Source organism: Helianthus annuus, chromosome 10, assembly GCF_002127325.2.
Source record: "Helianthus annuus cultivar XRQ/B chromosome 10, HanXRQr2.0-SUNRISE, whole genome shotgun sequence".
Taxonomy (NCBI): domain Eukaryota; kingdom Viridiplantae; phylum Streptophyta; class Magnoliopsida; order Asterales; family Asteraceae; genus Helianthus; species Helianthus annuus.
In genome coordinates this window covers 14,162,087-14,187,036 of record NC_035442.2, presented here as the reverse complement: position 1 = coordinate 14,187,036, position 24,950 = coordinate 14,162,087, and the positions used below count along the sequence as shown (strand labels likewise).

Genomic DNA, 24,950 nt, shown 5'->3' with positions numbered 1-24,950 from the left:
ATCACTAAAGCCTGAAATAATTACATCAAAAAGAAGGATATGACTGAAAGTTATGTAGATAGTGTGTATTTCAATAACGCAGTTACCACCTGTAAAAGATGTCGTACTTACATGTAGGGATGAGCAAATGGTACCGGTTCCGACTTCTACTTAAAAAATAAAAACCTAACACCAGTTATGAAATGTAGACGACACCAAATGCAACCCTCACATGAGAAATTGTGGGATATCGAATCTTGATGTTAGATGCAATCCGTTTTTTATGTTGTGGATGTCGAGTTCCAAGTCACGTGAGAACGCGTTGCCTTTGATTAACGTGCCACGGAAAGCGATGACGTAAGACGGGGTGTGTTGTGAAGGTGGGTGTTTGGATTTGTAGATGGCACCGAAGATGCATGAATCAGCGTCGTCTATGAGTTGACTGTGTAAGTCAAACTGGAAGAAGTTCCACCATGGAGGAGCGAGAGCTTTTGATGCTTGACGGTTTTCTTGACGGTCCCGCTCTAAGATGTATACTCCTTGAACCAAGCATGCTGCAACGGATCTTCGGTGATCTGGATTAGTCCTGTTGTCATTAAACATATACCTTACTTTAATTATTTATTTTACTGATAAAGAAAAAACGAATGCTTATGCTTAAAGTCAGCTAACTTAGCGGCCTATGCGCATTAAGTGCGACTTTAGCTGTTGACAACATAGATTAAATGTTGAACATTCATAAAATGGCGATGCATATAGTCAAACTGTTTCAATATTGAACAACGATCTATTGAAGAACGGAAGCCAAAAAACATTACCAGTCAATGTTAGTTAAGTGTGAAGGACCGCAAAGCTCAAAACTTTCCCTTTCAGAAATTATGCCTTCCAAGTTCTTCAAGCTCGGGTCCTGACTCTCAATCTTACTATCTTACTGGAAGTTAACAACACAATTAAACACCCGTTTACAAAATCATATTGATATTAAATTATTAATACACATTGTTAGGTGTAATGTAACAAACCATCTATGCCTTAAACATAAGTTCAAATTGCATTTTCTTTACAGTAAGATACTAAGATCACAATCAATCACCTAATAACAAATCTATCTAACCCTTCATACAAAGACATGTATCAAAGATTCATTCCCTTCAATTCCCAAAGGTAGGATTGTTCTTTGGGTTTCGGGTTTTTGGCAGGGAAAAAGTGACCCGATAACTGACCCATTTAAGTTCGGGTTAGTCGGGTTAAGGTTAGTTCAGGTCAGGTTGTTCGGTTTTTGGTTTAGATGTAAAATGAAAGAAAAAAAATGCTTTCTTTTATAAAATATCATTAAAATTCATATTGATACTAAAAGAATATCAGACAATTTGACAACCATAGTTATCAAATACGCTAGGAGCACTCAACGCGCATAGGCCTCGCCTGTTGCCTAGGCGAGAAGCGCAAAAAAGTAGGTGGAAAGGCGCTTACTTTTGATAACGAAGATGTTAACGTTCAAAAGCCCCAACACATCTATAAAAAAAGAGATAATAAATGTTCGGGATTTTTTTTTCAGGTTTTTCAGGTTGGGTTGTTTGGGTATCTGGCCGGGAAAAGTGACTCGATAACCAACCCATATAAGGTTCGGGTTGGCCGTGTTCAGGTTGTTCGGATATTCCCCCATTCGGGCTCTGGTAAAAATGGACAGCCCTACTCAAAATAACACCAACTTGACTCCAAACATTCTAAGAATCACAATCACAAAATCCTCAAGGATTGTAACGTACAACTAATAAATGCACTGGATCATCAATAGAAACTGCATTCCGCGAAACCAAAACCGATTTCATGAATGCGCAGAGAATATGTCAAATTATTCACATTTCTAAGCACCAAGAGAACCCTAAAAGTTAAGAAACCATCAAATAAACATGAAAAAAAATTCAAACAGAACCCTAGAAGTTAAGAAACCATCAAACAACATGAAAAAATTCAAATTGAAAAACAAAAAGGCTTCAATTTCACAAATAAATTTCAACAAACAGGCTTCAATTAACTACAATCATGGTGAATTTGGATATAACCTAAATAAGACATTTAGAATTCTGCAAAAACTGTGAACGATCACAAATTTCTTCAATTTATCATCAAATCTCATCTAAAAACCCAAAATAGTGCAGGCAAAACAAGTGATTCGTGAATAAGAAAGTGAAAAAACGAAATCGGATGGGAAAAAAGTAAGAAATTATAAAAGAGATGAAGCGAAATAAAATGTACCTAAGACTCATCGAAAGAAGATTTGCAACAATGCTGAGTTCAACCAGTTCTTTATCCATCGCCGCAGTGGCGGAGCCACACTTTGAACAACGGTGTCGTCCGACACCATTGAATTTTGTGTAACAAATACAACGTATATTAGGAAAAATTCGAGCAACACCATTTTTTTACGAGCGACACCATTGTGTTTTTACAAACGACACCATTGTTTTGTTTTCTTCTAAAACAATTACATAATAAACAAATTTATATTTCAAAAATTAAGCCCAGTTACTTGAATTTAATTAGTATACTTTAAATCATTAAAGGTCCATGCTTAATTTTTATTTTTTCTAATCCAATAAGCATTATAGCCCCATGTCTAATTGGTTTTGTTTCAATTGTTTAAACTAACAAGCTGTTTGAGGATCATTTGAATGATGCGTGCACTTGTTTTTTATAATGAAAAGAGTTTTTCTTTTCAAGTTGCCATTGAAAACATTATGAATCGTTTTCAAAACATGAAAATGCGTACAAAACAACTATTAAATGCATTTTATTATATTTTTCAAATGACTTTGTAATTTTATTATGTGTTTTAATTCAATGACATTGTACCGTTACTGTGATATTTGCTTTTATTATGTGATTTGACTCGACTAGATCGGAACAGATCCAAAAAAGTTCAACTCCGGGTTACTATAAACCGGGGTATCCAATAAACACCATAAGAAAAAATTTCTGGTTCCGCCACTGTCCATCGGGTGCGTTTGGGAAATTGGTAATCAGTCGGTAATGTTTCTAAGTAAGCCAACAATGGAATGTTCTACCATTTATAAAAATTTCTTCCCTGCAGCAAAATTTCTATTATACACCATCTCTACATGTACAGTTATATGTATATAAATTATAAATTGCTAGTTGCAAAGTAAAACCACCCGTGTAGTGAAAACATGGTAATTAACAAGAAATCAGTGTAATGTATTTGAAATTGCCTTAACAATCGGATTAAAACTTAATAAAGCAAAGTTAAGGTTGGAAATTCACTTACCAATCTGACTAGAAGTAGATGGTTGACTTACCCTTCAAAATGGTTGCTTCCTAGTTCCTTCAACAAGGGAAAACAGGTTTTATGCTTACTGCTCCAGCAACAAAACTAAGTTAAGAGGTCAATTGGACAATAATCAATCAGATAAACGAATCTATATAACATATGGTTTTAAATTCGTTTACCTAAGCCTTTCAAAACGGAGGCTTCCTAATTTCTTCAACAACAACTTGAGGTGAAATCGAAAATACAAAACAACATCGTGTCCAGTATTGTGCATACCTACGGAACCGGTACGATACGATATTGTGCAATCATGATATTCTCTGTGTTCACTGCGTGATCGTCTTCAATCACTTAATGACATGTTTCACCATTTTCAGTTTTTAAACCACATGAATTAGTTTTCAATTAGGATTAGGAAGCAAATCTATCCACGTCGAAGACCCGAATTAGGTTTAAAAGAAACAATAGAAATTAGGGAACCTAAATACACAACTTACCGTTGGCAGAAGAAGAGCGTAATCAGCTTTTGACGCATGAACACCTCAATTACAACATTTAGTCATCTTCAATACCTATTATAACATAAAATTCGCACGACGCTTGGTTGGGTAGGATAGAAACGCATGAACGCCTCAATTACAACATTCAGTCACCTTCAGTACCATTGAAGAGGGCGATGACCACATGAAACCTAATTGATTGAATTAGTAATTGCGTTGACGGTTTGAATCATCTAAGCATTCTTGATCGGCTCAAGATTTATTTGTGGCGACTGACATTGAATTGAGGGTGAAATTGGGAGAAAGGGACGAAAGATCAGGGAACAAGCAATGACTCTTGATCTACCGTCTTAAAATTAACGGGCAAAATTACATTTTAATCCTAGGGAAATGTATTATATAGTATTCACATCCCATCCTCTATTCCTAACCATATAATTATTTCATATATAAATAAGTAACTTTTTCATGCATAAAGACTTGTAACTTGTGCTTTGGGGATTTCTCAAAAAAAAAAAAAAAAAAAAAAACTTGATTATTTTGGTTTAACCAAAAGGTTTTTGCCTTTTGCAATTTTAACCCTACAAAATTTGTTTTTTTAACTTTAACTCAAAACTTTTCATTATTTGCGATTTAACTTCACAACTTGTGTCAATTATACTTTTTGTCTTTGGTTTAACGTTTTTTACTACGTATAGATCTAAATTTTTCGATTTAATACGACGCAACGTATGAGTGTGGTTCAACTTTTTTATGTTTTGTTTCAAATTTTGCAAGTTAACACGGCGCAACGTGCATGTGTGGTTCAACATTTTTACCTCTATTTTTTCATGTTTGACGGGTTCGTCGCAACACGCAAATCCTAGGTCGAGTTAGTGTTGGTGGTCGATCACGGTTGTGTGACATTAGTACTATTTGACAACGTTTTACGCCCCGCCGTAACGCGGGGTGTGCTTTGGGGGTTTTCCAAAGAAAAAATGGTTATGTATATGGTTGTCGTAACCTTGGCTTTAGGGGTTTTAAAAAAAATGATTTTTTTTTTTACTTTTCACCCAAAAGTATTTCATAATTGCGTTTAACCCAAAACTATTTGTTTTCTTTACTTTTAACCCAAAACTTTTTATCTTTTGCAATCTATCCTCACAACTTTTTTTACTTTCAACTTTGATCCTTTATAGTTTTCATTTTCCGCAAATTTTCCGCTTTATACTTGGTTCTAAATTTTGTGACTTAACACATCGCAACGTGGGTCTTTGGTTTAACGTTTTTACATTTCGTTCTAAATTTTGCGAGTTACCACGACACAACGTGCGTGTATGGGTGAACGTTTTTACATCATCTATTTTTTTTCACGTTTGACAGGTTTAACATAGCGTGCGGGTCCTAGGTCGACTTAGTTATAACTAAAGAATCTCCGCCGCATTGCGGCGACCCGCGTATTACACGGGTTGAATAAAGACAATATGTTACGTAAACCCGTGTAACGCATACACTATAACCTAGTGACTTAGATAATAATAATTCATAATTATAATAATTTAATAATTACGAATAGATAATAATAACAATAGCAATAACAATTATTTTCATTAGTTCCTGAGTTTTGCATTCTTTTTGTCATTTTCATTCAACCAATTAACTTCATCAAAAAAATCAGTTTAATGAGGGGCATTTTTGTCTTTTTACTTATTTAATTTATTGTTTTCTTAATTCAAATAAAACCCACCCCATTAATTTATATCATCGCTTAAATGTGAACTTAAAAAGCTTTGTAAATACCTTCTATTTAACTTAATCATTGTTGATATATAATTACAAAAATAAATTAAAATATAATCTAAATTATATAAAATATAATTTAAATTTTAAACTATATACCATATTCGTTTTTATAGGTTTATTGGCATGGTGGTATAAAATTCGTTGAATAAAGAGTTATATTCGCAATAAAGTTTTTTTTTGTTATCGGACACCACATGTGTTATATACTAATAATAATAACTGAATATTAATCTAATATATTATTAATAAAATAATAATATTGCTAAACTAAGAGATACCTGTGTTTAGTTATTCGCAAATAAATTATTTGGTTAGATAAATACCTAATTTGGTTTGATCAGCAATGTTGAAAAAAAAAATCTAACTTGTGCTTTGGGGATTTCTCAAAAAAAAAAAAAAAAAAAAAAACTTGATTATTTTGGTTTAACCAAAAGGTTTTTGCCTTTTGCAATTTTAACCCTACAAAATTTGTTTTTTTAACTTTAACTCAAAACTTTTCATTATTTGCGATTTAACTTCACAACTTGTGTCAATTATACTTTTTGTCTTTGGTTTAACGTTTTTTACTACGTATAGATCTAAATTTTTCGATTTAATACGACGCAACGTATGAGTGTGGTTCAACTTTTTTATGTTTTGTTTCAAATTTTGCAAGTTAACACGGCGCAACGTGCATGTGTGGTTCAACATTTTTACCTCTATTTTTTCATGTTTGACGGGTTCGTCGCAACACGCAAATCCTAGGTCGAGTTAGTGTTGGTGGTCGATCACGGTTGTGTGACATTAGTACTATTTGACAACGTTTTACGCCCCGCCGTAACGCGGGGTGTGCTTTGGGGGTTTTCCAAAGAAAAAATGGTTATGTATATGGTTGTCGTAACCTTGGCTTTAGGGGTTTTAAAAAAAAAATGATTTTTTTTTACTTTTCACCCAAAAGTATTTCATAATTGCTTTTAACCCAAAACTATTTGTTTTCTTTACTTTTAACCCAAAACTTTTTATCTATTGCAATCTATCCTCACAACTTTTTTTACTTTCAACTTTGATCCTTTATAGTTTTCATTTTCCGCAAATTTTCCGCTTTATGCTTGGTTCTAAATTTTGTGACTTAACACATCGCAACGTGGGTCTTTGGTTTAACGTTTTTACATTTCGTTCTAAATTTTGCGAGTTACCACGACACAACGTGCGTGTATGGGTGAACGTTTTTACATCATCTATTTTTTTTCACGTTTGACAGGTTTAACATAGCGTGCGGGTCCTAGGTCGACTTAGTTATAACTAAAGAATCTCCGCCGCATTGCGGCGACCCGCGTATTACACGGGTTGAATAAAGACAATATGTTACGTAAACCCGTGTAACGCATACACTATAACCTAGTGACTTAGATAATAATAATTCATAATTATAATAATTTAATAATTACGAATAGATAATAATAACAATAGCAATAACAATTATTTTCATTAGTTCCTGAGTTTTGCATTCTTTTTGTCATTTTCATTCAACCAATTAACTTCATCAAAAAAATCAGTTTAATGAGGGGCATTTTTGTCTTTTTACTTATTTAATTTATTGTTTTCTTAATTCAAATAAAACCCACCCCATTAATTTATATCATCGCTTAAATGTGAACTTAAAAAGCTTTGTAAATACCTTCTATTTAACTTAATCATTGTTGATATATAATTACAAAAATAAATTAAAATATAATCTAAATTATATAAAATATAATTTAAATTTTAAACTATATACCATATTCGTTTTTATAGGTTTATTGGCATGGTGGTATAAAATTCGTTGAATAAAGAGTTATATTCGCAATAAAGTTTTTTTTTTGTTATCGGACACCACATGTGTTATATACTAATAATAATAACTGAATATTAATCTAATATATTATTAATAAAATAATATTATTGCTAAACTAAGAGATACCTGTGTTTAGTTATTCGCAAATAAATTATTTGGTTAGATAAATACCTAATTTGGTTTGATCAGCAATGTTGAAAAAAAAATCTAATGTCACATATGAAAATAAAAATAAATAATTAAAGTACTTTAATAGTATAAGATAAATATTTTTATGTATTACGTATTTATTTATACTTATGTATAATTTAATAAATTGGATATATTGATATGATATAATAACAATATTTATTTATTTGTTGTTGTGTATAAATCAATAAATTGTATATTAATATGATATAATAACAATAATAATAAGAATTAATAATAATAGTAACGGAGAGAATGCGACATGGCATTAAGATACAATTTTAAGAAGAGAATGTCATGTAACACTAACATGATTCTTTTATTAGTATTAGATTAGATTATTATTGTTATTATTATGCATTATAATATTTATGCATATGAAATATAAATATATATTATTAGTGAATTGAATGAGGAAATGCCATATGGCTTTAGTAAGACTTTTGAATGAGAAAATGCCATGTGGCATTAATAGGACTCTTTTATTAGAATTAGATTATAGATAATATTTGTTTGAATTTGTAGACTTGGATTACAGACGATTATTTTTTTTAACCGTTAACGAATCCTCTAAATGGGTTACTAGCGAAATTCACCACATCCGGATACACTCGCCTCCGAATTGGGGAAAACACTCACTTAAGGCCGAAGCCCGTGAACACTCTCCCGAAGGCACGACAGTGCGGTGAGGTAAAACCTGCTCAGTTCAAGGATCGAATTAGCGATCTCCGCCTACTCGCCTAGTCTCCCATCATCACCAGATGCCGCAGAAAATGACGCGGAGAGCAGGAATCGAACTTGGGTCACTTAGAAAACCAAATCTCTCTCATACCTCTCCACCACCACCTCATTGGCATCACACTCGATTATTAGTTAACGATTTTCTTATACTCTTGAAATTTGACTTAATCTTAACTTTTAATTACTACATGTCTACATCAAATAGAAAATAGAAGATAAACATTATTAAAGTTGGTAGAAAAGAAGACGCGTTCAACCTTTTTCTTAATCTTTGTCAAGAAGCAACCAATTGCAGATTATGAAAATCAAGACTCTCATTCATTAGTGGGTCCTCCAAGCAACTCAACATAACAACCACCACAGAATTTATTTATAAAACTTACATAATTAATGTAAGGGATGTGTGTATCACAAAATTATTTTATATAATATTGTATTTTATGTGTGTCAAAAAAAATATAATATTGTATTTATGTGTGTGATCTCATATCAACTGTATCATTACAGTGTTCATAGGTTTACACCCTTCTCCTATGGTTATCTCATCTCTTGATATATATCTCTTGGTGGTATGCATAATGTGAAATTGTTATTGTAAGTAGATTGATTGCTAACAAGTAACTAGGTGGTTCTTCTAATGAATCTAGGAAGCCAACATATAACAAATATATTTTCCAAACTGATGCAAGCTTTTGTGTTGAAACTAATCATGGCCCATTTGCATATTTTTCATGATGAAAAAGCATACGTTTGGAAGGCATTGTGCATCAAATTAAAAAGAAAAAGATATTTGCATTTATTTTACATTAAAGATTATATTTATTTAATCCTGGTACACACTCTCAACTATTTAATTGTAGACTTTTAAACTAAATTTAACTAGCAACACATTTTCATACATAAATGTGTGAAAATTCAATGGTTTGTGTGTGTACATATATATACTTCAATTATTGAGTTAAGAGGAAAGTGAGAGAATATATAAGTAGGGTGGAGTGTGTGTGTGAATTAGATGATGAACCGAGATTGTTAAGGATTCGTGTTTCAGAGGAGGAGACACAAGAAGGACCACGGGCTTCATGCTTTCAAAAACTTTTGATGGTTTTTTCTTAGACTAAATTCTCATTTTAGTTCCTGATATTTGTCCAAATTTGCCAATATAGTCCAAGTAGTTTTTTTCTCTTCTCTGGGTCCTTGACTTTTCCTTTTTGTTGTCATTTTGATCACATTGCCTAACTCCGTCCAAAAACCCCATTATTAACCAGGGGTATTTTGGGGATCCATTTTTTATATTGAAAAATTAAAAGAAAAACACACATATCGGATACATACGTACATATACATATACATATATATATATAGGGTCAGGATTTAGAGAAAACGCTCAAAAGTGTGAGAACGGAGAGAACGCTTATGCGTCGTCCGATCAAAACAATCTATAGACTAGATTGGCGCGATGCCATTTTAATAAATAACACCAATTTTATTACGTGGACGCGCGTCATTAAGGGTAAAAAAGTAAAAAGTTATTTCTCACATAAAACGTCATTGAAAATAAAATGCTAAAAAAATACAAAACGCCAAATTTATTACTGGGTGCTTTTTTCTGTGTTTTTATTTAAACTCTCTGTTTACAAAAACGCCATAACATAGGAAACGCCATTATATATAACGCCAAACTTTTCATCCGAATAAATGTTATTTACATTTTGTGTTATAGAAATAACATCCCGCCTAACCTACGCGCCAAAAAAATTATATAAATAGAAACGTCTCACCACCTTCCGTTTATCACACCAAAAACACACAAAAAAAACACACAGTGGTTGCTAAAAAAATTTACAACTCATTGGTTGATTCTCGCCTTGGTTAGTTGTTCGGGTTTTCGGGGCCATGCTTTGCTTCTATGATCATGAGATATAAACAATTTAAGCACATAATAATAGTTTTTTTTTTTTGTAGATAAAACATTAATGATTCATTACATTTATATATATTTATGCATGGGTGTGTGACCATAATTTAAATCTTAATTCATTAAGCAGAGTAGCACATGATCACATAATAATAATATTGTCCACTACTTGGATCATTTGAAAATTACCCAATATTTTGGGATTTCAGGATACTACATGATATTGTAAGTTAAGTAGGGGTCAACATAATAATACTACATCAGACATCATAAATCTAAGACATCATAAATCTAAGCTGGAGGTCCTGGAAACATGCTAGCGAAAACGGATAACCCCGCGGTCACAGATCCCATCTGGAGTTCAAGAGTGGAGACTCGTTGCTCGTTCCAATACATTTGTTGCTCAATGAAAGTTCCGCGTTGGTCGACCGCTCCATACTGATTTTCTAACGCAGCGAGCCTGTGTTCAGCAGAGATGGCTCTTTGTGTGGTTTCTTCCTTGGCTTGCATCACCGCCTGTAGCTGATGGCGGAGGGTGTCCGATGTCCGCTCCTCATCTCTGACTTGGTTTCTAAGCACTCGGATCTCGGCCCTCATTTCCCGAAGTAACTCGTCGTGGTTACTAACCATGGCTCCTAGGACTTCCATGGTCCATGGGGCCTCAACAGATGGCCCTGCTAAAGTGGGCCCAAAAGTGTAGAGGGCTGGCCCAGACTCAGGCTCCTTATTCTTTTCCCCAGGTAACGACCTCTTTCGAGGTGGCATGGTCCCAGGTGTTAGTCCAAGGGTAAGTGTGTCTCGATACTCCCTTGCGTTCATGTTCCTGATTACGAGGGGAGGTGATAATGGTTGGGCAGTGGAGGAACCATGGTAAGATCCTTCAGATGGGTTTTCGGTTTTCATGCTGTGACAACGTGCCTGTATGGTTAGTATGCATGCACCATAATAGAAAGTAAGTCCTCTCTTTTTATTTATTTATTTATTTATTTATTTATTTATTTTTTTTTCTTGGTTATAGTTCAGGTTTCGGCTTGAGTGACCTAGTTCGCTATAACCATTGGCTCTGATACCAATCTGTCACACCCCACCAAGGCGGAAAACACAAGGTGTGACGTCATGGAAGCATATGGTTATTGCAAACATACTAACATATATATTATTACACAATACATTGTTCGTTACAATCCATCGTTTCTAGTTAATACATTTATTCAAATTGAAATGACGCCAAATAACTTTAGTTTTGCCCGCACGATTTTTCCTTCTTTTATTTCATCTTGGGTTCCCGAGAGAAAACCTAGTTACCTGAAAAACATGCTTGAAAATGTCAACAAACGGTTGGCGAGGTTCACAGGTTTAGTATAAAAAAAAAAATATTTGTCAATGTAAAACTTTTTCCGAGCCATAGTGTATATGATGTCAATCATCATTAATGTATCATAATTTCCATGAGCCTATAATCAAACCTGGACTGAACATAATGATTTGCCCCGACAATGTTTTATCGCGAACCATTGTAGTGACTTATGGAAAATATGCAATTATTTACCACGACGGGCTAGTCGGCGCTACCGACCATAAAAGGGGGTGTCGGTCCAAATAGATCTATCCATATTTTCCATGGCTTACCCTAAAGTTAATGATTATAGTATAAGGGGCTTATGTTTGCGATAATTGAGTAACTCATGTAGATTGAATCCGGCTCAAATCGTATGTATATAGTTTAGCATGTTTCTCCCCCAAGTTAATAAAACCAGTAAAAGGAAAAGGGGCCGTGAACACTCACCTTGCACTTATGTCCTCAGTCTTTCCTTGAATCCTAAGATACATATTTTAGAGATATGTTAATAATTTATTATGCACATATCTAGTGTTCACCCTATTTCTTTGGCTTCAACACATGCATGTAATTATTTATTTTTGTACGGTCAGCTAGTTACCACGCATACATATATATGGTTTTCATGCAACATGCCTATTTCATGGAAAGCTATCTCGTAGTATTATCCGAATATTCGCAACTTTTTAATAGTATTTGGGGCGATATTACACCAAGCAACTGATTTTATTAAATTCTAACATTTTTTTCCTGTAATGACATGTGTTTAGGTCTTCAAAAAAAATGTAGAGTTCATTACCATGTTCCAAGTCTAACTTTCAAAACTACATTTTCTTACATCGGGTCAGACTCATAGTACCTTGGGAAAGCCATTCTTTCAAGAGTTTTAGACTCAAAAATCTAGTTGCTAGCCTTTAAGGATTCTAAAAACAACTTATATCTAGCTTTTTAATAAAGCATATTAGTTTGACCAATAGTTTGGGAGTTATGGCTGATTAGAGTAGCAATACATTACATTCTGTCCAACAAGGACAGCTTGTGTACCACTTTTGTAGATGGCTTTTAAGGGTTCATGGGTTACTAAAAAAACGTGATATTTTATGGGCTTTGGTACCACTTAATAAGGTATACTTTAGGCTCTAAAATCTGGTCAAAATAGAAGGTTACTACTGGGTTATGGTCACTTGAAAAAGATTTTAAATTCTGCCACTATGAGGTCTGGTCACCACTTAAATTTTGACTTTGTATTTCTAAAATAGATGCTTTTAAATGTCATTCAACAAATATTAAACATTATAGATTATGTAGGCATCCTTACATCGAAAATTTACATGGACGACCAGCTTATGGCTCTTTAATTATAGCTTTTAAGGTCTGCCAGTATGAAACCTTTTACCAGGTTACTACTTTCATTTGTACCAATATTAGTGCTCGTAACTGACTTGATAAAGAAAAACACATCTTAGAAATAGTTGATGCTTTTATTCTAGCAAAAATTATTTTTATTACTAAGAGATTTAAAGTTCAACAGTTGTGGTTTCCCTTATTATTTTGTTACCAGCTAGCTTTTTATCATGCAACACATCACTTGGGTTGGGTGTATATGTTTAACCAGAGAACTTATATAAAACGAGCAAGAGTTTAGGTGGTATATATATATATATATTTTTTTTTTTTACCTTGAAGATGTCGGGCGATCAAATCCTTGCTGGGTTCGTGGTGTTTGTGACCTCCGGATGGTTTTCTTGGTGCAAGAAAAGCCTTACGTTAGTGTGGTTTCTTAAGCGTATAACATAAGAACTAGTGAACGTGTAGACTTTACCTCCGAGTATGTGTATACACGGCTGAAATCCAACGGAGAGGGGCTGGAGGCAGCCTTGTGTTGTCGGGTTTGGAGAAGTGGGGGTGGTGGCTGCCACTACGGGTAGTAACCGAGTGGGAGGGTGGTGTAATGGGTCTGAATGGTGGTGTCAAGGGGCTGGTACTTGGTGGTTTAAATAGGCATTGATCATGGTTGGGTTTATTATATTGGGTTAGTGTCATCAGAGATGGGTTTGGTTAGTATTAAGTGATAGGTGAGTTAGGGAGATATCAAGTACTCCTAAGGATTTCTTCAATAATCATACCATGTGACCTAGGCTTGTGAGGAGAGTGTTAAATCCTTATACGTGTATGGGATGATAGATTCAGTAGATTTGTAGTTTGATAGGCATGTGCTCCTAGGTCTCATACATGTGAGTGTGGTGGTTGAGGGTGAGAGTAAATAGGGGTGTTTAATGAAGATTTCCTGGTACAAAAATTCTAGATTTGGTCATGTGCATCAGCCAAGTAGTATGGAGGGAATGTTGTGTGATTATCATTTAATGAGTTTCTACTTGTACTAAAAAGAAATTCAGGGTGTGAGTATCTATATATGCATTTAGTTCCCTGCTATCATCATAAATGGTGTGCACATGTGGGCTTTTAATGGTGTAATTCTATAGAGAAGGAGGTTGTTGTTTCAGCTATGTGATGAAGAATGGTCTTGTATTAAATTATGATATTACTTTTTTTTTTGATAGGACTTATATGAATACTCGAGGTTAAGCTTTCAACATTATAAGTGAAACTTCATCATTCATGTTATTGAAAACGCACTCGACATCAATACTTTTATTAATATAGCATAATTTTAGTCACATAGGACTACATCTAAGATGCTTACATAACGTCCGTCTTTGCTAGGTGTCACATTATCCCCATGTTGAAAGGAATTTCGTCCCGAAATTCAATTGGCGTCATGACGAAAGGGGTTTGACTTGAATAATGAGGGATACTTTTTCATCATCTGATCTAGGCGTTCCCAAGTGAATTCGTGACCGCGCTGTGAATTCCAACGTACTTTCACGAGCTTGATACGGCTTCGTCGGAGCTTTTGTGTTTTCCAATCCGTTACTTCTATTGGTTCTTCTATGAAGTGAAGCTTGTCGTCGATGTGGGCCTCTTCAGGTGGTATAATGAGCGTCTCGTCAGAGAGACACTTTTTTAGATTCGATACATGGAAGGTGTCATGAATATTGCCAAGTTCTTGTGGTAGTTTGAGCTTGTAAGCAACTGGACCAACCCTTGCTAATACCTCGAATGGTCCGATATATCGAGGGTTTAGTTTACCACGACTCCCAAATCTGGCGACCCCTTTCCAAGGTGCGACTTTTAACATAACGCGGTCTCCTACTTCGAATTCTAGTGGTTTCCTTCGGGTGTCAGCGTAACTCTTCTGTCGATCGCGAGCTGCTTTCAATCTATCCTTAATTGCAAAAATTTTGTCGGTGGTTTCCTGAATGATTTCGGGTCCTGTCAACTGCTTGTCACCGACCTCAGCCCAACATAGAGGTGAGCGACATTTTCTTCCATAAAGAGCTTCAAACGGTGCTGCCCCAATGCTGGCGTGGTAGCTGTTATTGTAGGAGAACTCAGCTAGTGGTAGGTGAGTATCCCAGTTGCTTCCGAAATCGATGACACAAGCGCGGAGCATATCCTCAAGAGTCTGGATGGTCCTTTCACTTTGACCATCGGTTTGAGGATGGTATGCTGTACTCATATCCAGACGAGTGCCTAAGGCCTTTTGCAACGATTGCCAAAACCTGGAGGTGAAACGACTATCTCTATCTGAGATGATCGAGACAGGTACACCATGTCTCGCAACAATTTCTTTGAGATAGATTTGGGTTAACTTTCCCATCTTGTCCGTTTCTTTGATAGGTAGAAAGTGTGCTGACTTAGTCAGACGATCAACAATGACCCAAATAGCGTCGTGGCCAGTCATTGTCTTGGGTAGTTTGGTTATGAAATCCATGGAGATTTGTTCCCATTTCCATTGTGGGATTTCTGGTTGTTGTAGAAGTCCAGATGGTTTCTGATATTCTGCCTTAACTTTTGAGCAAGTTAGGCATTTCCCGACATACGTTGCTATATCTCCCTTCATGTTGGGCCACCAATAAAACTCCTTGAGGTCTTTGTACATCTTGTCTGATCCCGGGTGAATTGAGTACTTGGTCTTATGGGCCTCGTTTAAGACTAACTCACGCAAGTTCCCAGTGATCGGGACCCAAATACGATTCGAGAAGTACAACGTTCCGTCAGATTTAGATTCCAATTCCTTGACCATTCCTCGCAGTCCTTCCCCCGCTAAGTTTTCTTCCTTTAAGGCTTTTCGTTGAGCGTCACCTATTTGTCTAGTGAGGCTTGTTTGAATTATCATTCCCAATGCTCGAACACGTAATGTTTTAACACGCTCTTTTCTGCTCAGGGCGTCTGCTACAACGTTTGCCTTTCCTGGGTGATATCGGATCTCACAATCATAATCATTAAGTAGTTCTACCCATCTACGTTGCCTCATATTTAATTCTTTCTGGTTAAGGATGTGTTGGAGGCTCTTGTGATCGGTGAAAATCGTACACTTCGTTCCATAGAGGTAGTGTCTCCAAATCTTTAACGCAAACACTACTGCTCCTAGTTCCAAGTCATGAGTAGTGTAGTTTTTCTCATGAATTTTGAGTTGTCGTGACGCGTAAGCTATGACTTTATCTCGTTGCATTAGGACACAACCGAGTCCCTGATGAGACGCATCACAATAAACTACAAAATTATCGGTTCCCTCCGGTAGTGAAAGGATTGGAGCGTTGCACAACTTTTGTTTCAGCAGTTGAAATGCAGATTCTTGTTTATTCCCCCAATCGAATTTCTTGTCTTTTTGAGTAAGCATGGTTAGTGGCTGAGCTATCTTAGAGAAACCTTCTATAAATCGCCTGTAGTAGCCGGCTAAGCCCAGAAATTGTCGAACTTCTGACGGGGTCTTTGGTGCTTCCCATTCTTTGATTGCTGAGATCTTGGATGGGTCCACATGGATGCCTTTCTTGTTGATGACATGGCCAAGAAAATGAACCTCGCGAATCCAAAAGTCGCATTTTGAGAATTTGGCATATAATTTTTCGTTCTTGAGTAGTTCCAAGATTAATTTCAGATGTTGCTCATGGTCTTCTTTGGTTTGTGAATATATTAATATGTCGTCAATGAATACAATCACAAACTTGTCTAGGTAGGGTCTGCATACCCTATTCATGAGATCCATGAATACTGCAGGGGCATTCGTTAAGCCAAAGGGCATGACTAAGAACTCGTAGTGACCGTAGCGAGTTCTGAATGCGGTTTTTGGGATATCATCTTCTTGGATTCGAAGTTGATGGTATCCTGACCGCAGGTCGATTTTTGAGTAGTAGCTGGAGCCTTGTAGCTGGTCAAATAGGTCGTCAATTCTTGGAAGCGGGTATCGGTTTTTGATTGTTAACTTGTTTAATTCCCGATAATCTATGCACATGCGAAAAGTTCCATCTTTCTTCTTTACGAACAGAACAGGTGCTCCCCATGGTGAAGAACTGGGTCTGATAAATCCTTTGTCTAAAAGCTCTTGTAACTGGTTGGACAGTTCTTTCATTTCAGACGGTGCTAGCCTATAGGGTGGCTTTGCAACGGGTGCCGCTCCGGGTGTTAGATCAATTCGAAATTCGACTTGTCGCGGGGGTGGGAGCCCGGGCAAGTCTTCTGGGAAGACTTCTGGGTAATCTCTGACTACCGGTATGTCTTCGATTCTTCTTTCCTTAGACTCTTGTCCGATGATATGGGCCAAGATCGCTTGATACTTCTTCCTCAAATACTTGTGAGCTTTCATACATGATATGATCTTCATTCGTGTTTCTCCCTTTTCTCCTTGGACTATGAGCACTTCACCGTTTGGGAGTGGAATACGAACTGTCTTCTCTCCGCATATTACTTCGGCTCGATTTCGAGAGAACCAATCCATTCCTATAACGAGGTCGAAACTACCGAGTGTAACGGGTAGGAGGTCTATGCTGAATTTATGGTTTTCCAAATTCAAGGTGCAACCACGAATGATTTCACTGGTTTCTATTAATTTACCGTTGGCGAGTTCAATAACATACTTATGTTTTAATTTATCAGGTTTTACGTTAATTAGTGGTCTAAAGCTGGTAGAGACAAAACTCCTATCGGCACCGGTATCGAATAGTACAGAGGCATAGATATCATTTATGAGGAACATACCGGTGACGATGTTGGGGTCCTGACGAGCCTCCCCTGCTCCAATGACAAATGCCCTTCCTCTTGCCTGGTTCGAATTCTGATCTTTCAGTTTTGGACATTCCTTCTTGAAATGGTTAGTGGCCCCGCATTCAAAGCAAGCCCTTGGGTTGGGGCTGGGAGTGGAAGCATTCCCCGCATATCTGCACCTCTTGGCGGTATGTCCTGGTTTCTTGCAGATGGTGCAAGTAAAGCTTTCGCATGTGCCATGATGATGGAAATTACACTTGTTGCATTTGGGCAGGGGTCCTGAGTAAGGTTTCTTTTCTGTTGCGACTGCTGCAAAGACTCGTGCACTTTCTTGCTTCTTCCCAGAATGGTATCCTGTTTTCTTTCCTGCCCATTTTCTCTTGTTATCGTGTTGTTTCCCTCCGTTTCCTTTATTGCCTAGTGCCCCAGTGCGAACGGCTTCATCGGTGAGGCTGTGGGCTAAGGTTACTGCGCTTTGGATGGTAGGTGGTTTAGAAGAAGTAACCATGCCACGAATTTGGGGTGCTAGGCCCCAAATGTACCTCTCGATCCGTTTGAATTCAGGTGTCACCATGTGGGGAAGTAAACGGGACAGTTCATGGAATCGGGTGGTGTAGGCGGCAACTTCAGCATCAACCATGGTAAGGTGCCAAAATTCTTGTTCGAGTTTTTGTAGCTCGTTCCTTGGGCTATACTTTTCTAATAACATGGTCTTTAGTTCATCCCAAGTTAGTTGGTGAGCAACTTCTCGGGTCATGGTTTGCACATGGAGATTCCACCAAGTCAATGCTTCATCAGAGAACATGCTTGCTGCGAACTTCACTTTAGTGTTATCAGCACAATTGCTTATGTCTAGAACAGCTTCCATTTTCTCGATCCAGCGAATTACTCCAACTGCCCCTTCAGAACCATTAAAGCCTTTAGGCTTACAATCCATGAAAGCCTTGTATGTGCATCCTCCGATGAGGTTTGAGTTTATGTGATTGCTTCCATCTCCAGTGTCCATGCTCCTATTAGCTTCGTGTTGTGCTATGGCCGCAGCTACTTGTTGGGCGACCATTTGGGCGATCGCTTCAGCACTCATTGGTTGATTCTCGCCTTGGTTAGTTGTTCGGGTTTTCGGGGCCATGCTTTGCTTCTATGATCATGAGATATAAACAATTTAAGCACATAATAATAGTTTTTTTTTTTGTAGATAAAACATTAGTGATTCATTACATTTATATATATTTATGCATGGGTGTGTGACCATAATTTAAATCTTAATTCATTAAGCAGAGTAGCACATGATCACATAATAATAATATTGTCCACTACTTGGATCATTTGAAAATTACCCAATATTTTGGGATTTCAGGATACTACATGATATTGTAAGTTAAGTAGGGGTCAACATAATAATACTACATCAGACATCATAAATCTAAGACATCATAAATCTAAGCTGGAGGTCCTGGAAACATGCTAGCGAAAACGGATAACCCCGCGGTCACAGATCCCATCTGGAGTTCAAGAGTGGAGACTCGTTGCTCGTTCCAATACATTTGTTGCTCAATGAAAGTTCCGCGTTGGTCGACCGCTCCATACTGATTTTCTAACGCAGCGAGCCTGTGTTCAGCAGAGATGGCTCTTTGTGTGGTTTCTTCCTTGGCTTGCATCACCGCCTGTAGCTGATGGCGGAGGGTGTCCGATGTCCGCTCCTCATCTCTGACTTGGTTTCTAAGCACTCGGATCTCGGCCCTCATTTCCCGAAGTAACTCGTCGTGGTTACTAACCATGGCTCCTAGGACTTCCATGGTCCATGGGGCCTCAACAGATGGCCCTGCTAAAGTGGGCCCAAAAGTGTAGAGGGCTGGCCCAGACTCAGGCTCCTTATTCTTTTCCCCAGGTAACGACCTCTTTCGAGGTGGCATGGTCCCAGGTGTTAGTCCAAGGGTAAGTGTGTCTCGATACTCCCTTGCGTTCATGTTCCTGATTACGAGGGGAGGTGATAATGGTTGGGCAGTGGAGGAACCATGGTAAGATCCTTCAGATGGGTTTTCGGTTTTCATGCTGTGACAACGTGCCTGTATGGTTAGTATGCATGCACCATAATAGAAAGTAAGTCCTCTCTTTTTTTTTTATTTATTTATTTATTTATTTTTTTTTTCTTGGTTATAGTTCAGGTTTCGGCTTGAGTGACCTAGTTCGCTATAACCATTGGCTCTGATACCAATCTGTCACACCCCACCAAGGCGGAAAACACAAGGTGTGACGTCATGGAAGCATATGGTTATTGCAAACATACTAACATATATATTATTACACAATACATTGTTCGTTACAATCCATCGTTTCTAGTTAATACATTTATTCAAATTGAAATGACGCCAAATAACTTTAGTTTTGCCCGCACGATTTTTCCTTCTTTTATTTCATCTTGGGTTCCCGAGAGAAAACCTAGTTACCTGAAAAACATGCTTGAAAATGTCAACAAACGGTTGGCGAGGTTCACAGGTTTAGTATAAAAAAAAAATATTTGTCAATGTAAAACTTTTTCCGAGCCATAGTGTATATGATGTCAATCATCATTAATGTATCATAATTTCCATGAGCCTATAATCAAACCTGGACTGAACATAATGATTTGCCCCGACAATGTTTTATCGCGAACCATTGTAGTGACTTATGGAAAATATGCAATTATTTACCACGACGGGCTAGTCGGCGCTACCGACCATAAAAGGGGGTGTCGGTCCAAATAGATCTATCCATATTTTCCATGGCTTACCCTAAAGTTAATGATTATAGTATAAGGGGCTTATGTTTGCGATAATTGAGTAACTCATGTAGATTGAATCCGGCTCAAATCGTATGTATATAGTTTAGCATGTTTCTCCCCCAAGTTAATAAAACCAGTAAAAGGAAAAGGGGCCGTGAACACTCACCTTGCACTTATGTCCTCAGTCTTTCCTTGAATCCTAAGATACATATTTTAGAGATATGTTAATAATTTATTATGCACATATCTAGTGTTCACCCTATTTCTTTGGCTTCAACACATGCATGTAATTATTTATTTTTGTACGGTCAGCTAGTTACCACGCATACATATATATGGTTTTCATGCAACATGCCTATTTCATGGAAAGCTATCTCGTAGTATTATCCGAATATTCGCAACTTTTTAATAGTATTTGGGGCGATATTACACCAAGCAACTGATTTTATTAAATTCTAACATTTTTTTCCTGTAATGACATGTGTTTAGGTCTTCAAAAAAAATGTAGAGTTCATTACCATGTTCCAAGTCTAACTTTCAAAACTACATTTTCTTACATCGGGTCAGACTCATAGTACCTTGGGAAAGCCATTCTTTCAAGAGTTTTAGACTCAAAAATCTAGTTGCTAGCCTTTAAGGATTCTAAAAACAACTTATATCTAGCTTTTTAATAAAGCATATTAGTTTGACCAATAGTTTGGGAGTTATGGCTGATTAGAGTAGCAATACATTACATTCTGTCCAACAAGGACAGCTTGTGTACCACTTTTGTAGATGGCTTTTAAGGGTTCATGGGTTACTAAAAAAACGTGATATTTTATGGGCTTTGGTACCACTTAATAAGGTATACTTTAGGCTCTAAAATCTGGTCAAAATAGAAGGTTACTACTGGGTTATGGTCACTTGAAAAAGATTTTAAATTCTGCCACTATGAGGTCTGGTCACCACTTAAATTTTGACTTTGTATTTCTAAAATAGATGCTTTTAAATGTCATTCAACAAATATTAAACATTATAGATTATGTAGGCATCCTTACATCGAAAATTTACATGGACGACCAGCTTATGGCTCTTTAATTATAGCTTTTAAGGTCTGCCAGTATGAAACCTTTTACCAGGTTACTACTTTCATTTGTACCAATATTAGTGCTCGTAACTGACTTGATAAAGAAAAACACATCTTAGAAATAGTTGATGCTTTTATTCTAGCAAAAATTATTTTTATTACTAAGAGATTTAAAGTTCAACAGTTGTGGTTTCCCTTATTATTTTGTTACCAGCTAGCTTTTTATCATGCAACACATCACTTGGGTTGGGTGTATATGTTTAACCAGAGAACTTATATAAAACGAGCAAGAGTTTAGGTGGTATATATATATATATATTTTTTTTTTACCTTGAAGATGTCGGGCGATCAAATCCTTGCTGGGTTCGTGGTGTTTGTGACCTCCGGATGGTTTTCTTGGTGCAAGAAAAGCCTTACGTTAGTGTGGTTTCTTAAGCGTATAACATAAGAACTAGTGAACGTGTAGACTTTACCTCCGAGTATGTGTATACACGGCTGAAATCCAACGGAGAGGGGCTGGAGGCAGCCTTGTGTTGTCGGGTTTGGAGAAGTGGGGGTGGTGGCTGCCACTACGGGTAGTAACCGAGTGGGAGGGTGGTGTAATGGGTCTGAATGGTGGTGTCAAGGGGCTGGTACTTGGTGGTTTAAATAGGCATTGATCATGGTTGGGTTTATTATATTGGGTTAGTGTCATCAGAGATGGGTTTGGTTAGTATTAAGTGATAGGTGAGTTAGGGAGATATCAAGTACTCCTAAGGATTTCTTCAATAATCATACCATGTGACCTAGGCTTGTGAGGAGAGTGTTAAATCCTTATACGTGTATGGGATGATAGATTCAGTAGATTTGTAGTTTGATAGGCATGTGCTCCTAGGTCTCATACATGTGAGTGTGGTGGTTGAGGGTGAGAGTAAATAGGGGTGTTTAATGAAGATTTCCTGGTACAAAAATTCTAGATTTGGTCATGTGCATCAGCCAAGTAGTATGGAGGGAATGTTGTGTGATTATCATTTAATGAGTTTCTACTTGTACTAAAAAGAAATTCAGGGTGTGAGTATCTATATATGCATTTAGTTCCCTGCTATCATCATAAATGGTGTGCACATGTGGGCTTTTAATGGTGTAATTCTATAGAGAAGGAGGTTGTTGTTTCAGCTATGTGATGAAGAATGGTCTTGTATTAAATTATGATATTACTTTTTTTTTTGATAGGACTTATATGAATACTCGAGGTTAAGCTTTCAACATTATAAGTGAAACTTCATCATTCATGTTATTGAAAACGCACTCGACATCAATACTTTTATTAATATAGCATAATTTTAGTCACATAGGACTACATCTAAGATGCTTACATAACGTCCGTCTTTGCTAGGTGTCACATTATCCCCATGTTGAAAGGAATTTCGTCCCGAAATTCAATTGGCGTCATGACGAAAGGGGTTTGACTTGAATAATGAGGGATACTTTTTCATCATCTGATCTAGGCGTTCCCAAGTGAATTCGTGACCGCGCTGTGAATTCCAACGTACTTTCACGAGCTTGATACGGCTTCGTCGGAGCTTTTGTGTTTTCCAATCCGTTACTTCTATTGGTTCTTCTATGAAGTGAAGCTTGTCGTCGATGTGGGCCTCTTCAGGTGGTATAATGAGCGTCTCGTCAGAGAGACACTTTTTTAGATTCGATACATGGAAGGTGTCATGAATATTGCCAAGTTCTTGTGGTAGTTTGAGCTTGTAAGCAACTGGACCAACCCTTGCTAATACCTCGAATGGTCCGATATATCGAGGGTTTAGTTTACCACGACTCCCAAATCTGGCGACCCCTTTCCAAGGTGCGACTTTTAACATAACGCGGTCTCCTACTTCGAATTCTAGTGGTTTCCTTCGGGTGTCAGCGTAACTCTTCTGTCGATCGCGAGCTGCTTTCAATCTATCCTTAATTGCAAAAATTTTGTCGGTGGTTTCCTGAATGATTTCGGGTCCTGTCAACTGCTTGTCACCGACCTCAGCCCAACATAGAGGTGAGCGACATTTTCTTCCATAAAGAGCTTCAAACGGTGCTGCCCCAATGCTGGCGTGGTAGCTGTTATTGTAGGAGAACTCAGCTAGTGGTAGGTGAGTATCCCAGTTGCTTCCGAAATCGATGACACAAGCGCGGAGCATATCCTCAAGAGTCTGGATGGTCCTTTCACTTTGACCATCGGTTTGAGGATGGTATGCTGTACTCATATCCAGACGAGTGCCTAAGGCCTTTTGCAACGATTGCCAAAACCTGGAGGTGAAACGACTATCTCTATCTGAGATGATCGAGACAGGTACACCATGTCTCGCAACAATTTCTTTGAGATAGATTTGGGTTAACTTTCCCATCTTGTCCGTTTCTTTGATAGGTAGAAAGTGTGCTGACTTAGTCAGACGATCAACAATGACCCAAATAGCGTCGTGGCCAGTCATTGTCTTGGGTAGTTTGGTTATGAAATCCATGGAGATTTGTTCCCATTTCCATTGTGGGATTTCTGGTTGTTGTAGAAGTCCAGATGGTTTCTGATATTCTGCCTTAACTTTTGAGCAAGTTAGGCATTTCCCGACATACGTTGCTATATCTCCCTTCATGTTGGGCCACCAATAAAACGCCAAAATTAGCTTGCACGCAAAAAATAATTAATAAATCTACAAAACGCCAAAATTAGCTTGCACGCAAAAAATAAAGAAGCTTCTCAAACGCGAAAACCGTGAAAGGAGAAGAATACTAAAAAGACAAAAAAACCCCTCGGTCCCTGATCAAGCCCCACGCCACGTGTTCGGCCAGGATGCGTTCTCACCGTTCTCACACTTTTGCCGTTTTCTTCTAATCCCGTTTATATACATATATATATATATAGGTAAAGGGTACTGTACAAATTCCCTTATCGTACATTACGTACGCTACAATCTCAGCCGCCCGATCATCTTCCCGCAATGAAAATCGCATGTTGTTTTTTTTGTAATAATTTCGCATGTGATAAATTTGATAAATAGCAGGTGTTTTTTTGTAACAATTTCGCATGTGTTAACTCAATTTCGCATGTGATAATTTTGATGAAATAGAAGGTTGTTTTTTTGTAACAATTTCGCATGTGGTAATTCAATTTCGCATGTGATAATTTTGATGAAATAGCAGGTTGTTTTTTTGTAACAATTTCGCATGTGGTAATTCAATTTCGCATGTGATAACTTTGATGAAATAGCATGTTGTTTTGTTGTAACAATTTCTCATGTGTAATTTCTCATGTGTAATTTTTGATGAAATCGCATGTTTTTTGTAACGATCCGTGTGCTATCAGATCGGATCAAGGAGTATTAACGGAAGGAAACATAACCGCTTACGGAGTTAGCATCTTCCGTCTTCTTTTCGCTAACGGGTTTTCCCGCCTTTTGAACAACTCCCGGCTATAAATAAGAGAAAAATCAGGTATGAACACAAGTT

At 37.1% G+C, this 24,950-nt stretch overlaps 2 protein-coding genes and 2 long non-coding RNA genes across 4 annotated transcripts; all 4 read right to left on the bottom strand.

Annotated features, from left to right (window-relative positions):
- Positions 1-207: 207 nt before the first annotated feature.
- On the bottom strand, positions 208-2,297 carry LOC118482596 (GDSL esterase/lipase At4g10955-like). The gene is made up of 4 exons (XM_035978134.1): positions 2,239-2,297; positions 1,803-1,864; positions 798-906; positions 208-565 (listed from the first exon to the last, which is right to left on the bottom strand). Exons 1-4 carry the CDS (start codon positions 2,295-2,297, stop codon positions 208-210), a joined length of 588 nt encoding a protein of 195 aa, XP_035834027.1.
- A 9,700-nt stretch (positions 2,298-11,997) lies between these two features.
- LOC118483372 lies at positions 11,998-13,535 on the bottom strand. Its single transcript, XR_004870573.1, has 3 exons — positions 13,373-13,535; positions 13,230-13,294; positions 11,998-12,030 (listed from the first exon to the last, which is right to left on the bottom strand). It is a non-coding gene; the product is annotated as an uncharacterized LOC118483372 (long non-coding RNA).
- Positions 13,536-16,881: 3,346 nt separating this feature from the next.
- LOC118482595 lies at positions 16,882-18,784 on the bottom strand. Its single transcript, XM_035978132.1, has 2 exons — positions 16,943-18,784; positions 16,882-16,896 (listed from the first exon to the last, which is right to left on the bottom strand). The coding sequence occupies exons 1-2, from the start codon at positions 18,782-18,784 to the stop codon at positions 16,882-16,884; spliced, it is 1,857 nt and encodes a 618-aa protein (XP_035834025.1).
- A 1,798-nt stretch (positions 18,785-20,582) lies between these two features.
- On the bottom strand, positions 20,583-22,118 carry LOC118483371. The gene is made up of 3 exons (XR_004870572.1): positions 21,956-22,118; positions 21,813-21,877; positions 20,583-20,615 (listed from the first exon to the last, which is right to left on the bottom strand). It is a non-coding gene; the product is annotated as an uncharacterized LOC118483371 (long non-coding RNA).
- Between the last annotated feature and the right edge of the window lie 2,832 nt (positions 22,119-24,950).

Excerpts from the sequence above, each read along its gene's own strand:
- LOC118482596 (XM_035978134.1), bottom strand. The coding sequence starts at position 2,297 with ATGGATAAAGAACTGGTTGAACTCAGCATTGTTGCAAATCTTCTTTCG. Across the intron at positions 1,865-2,238 it reads CTTCTTTCGATGAGTCTTAG|GGTTCTCTTGGTGCTTAGAA; the intron begins GTACATTTTATT and ends CTTAACTTTTAG. Across the intron at positions 566-797 it reads CACTTAACTAACATTGACTG|GACTAATCCAGATCACCGAA; the intron begins GTAATGTTTTTT and ends TAATGACAACAG.
- LOC118482595 (XM_035978132.1), bottom strand. The coding sequence starts at position 18,784 with ATGGCCCCGAAAACCCGAACAACTAACCAAGGCGAGAATCAACCAATG.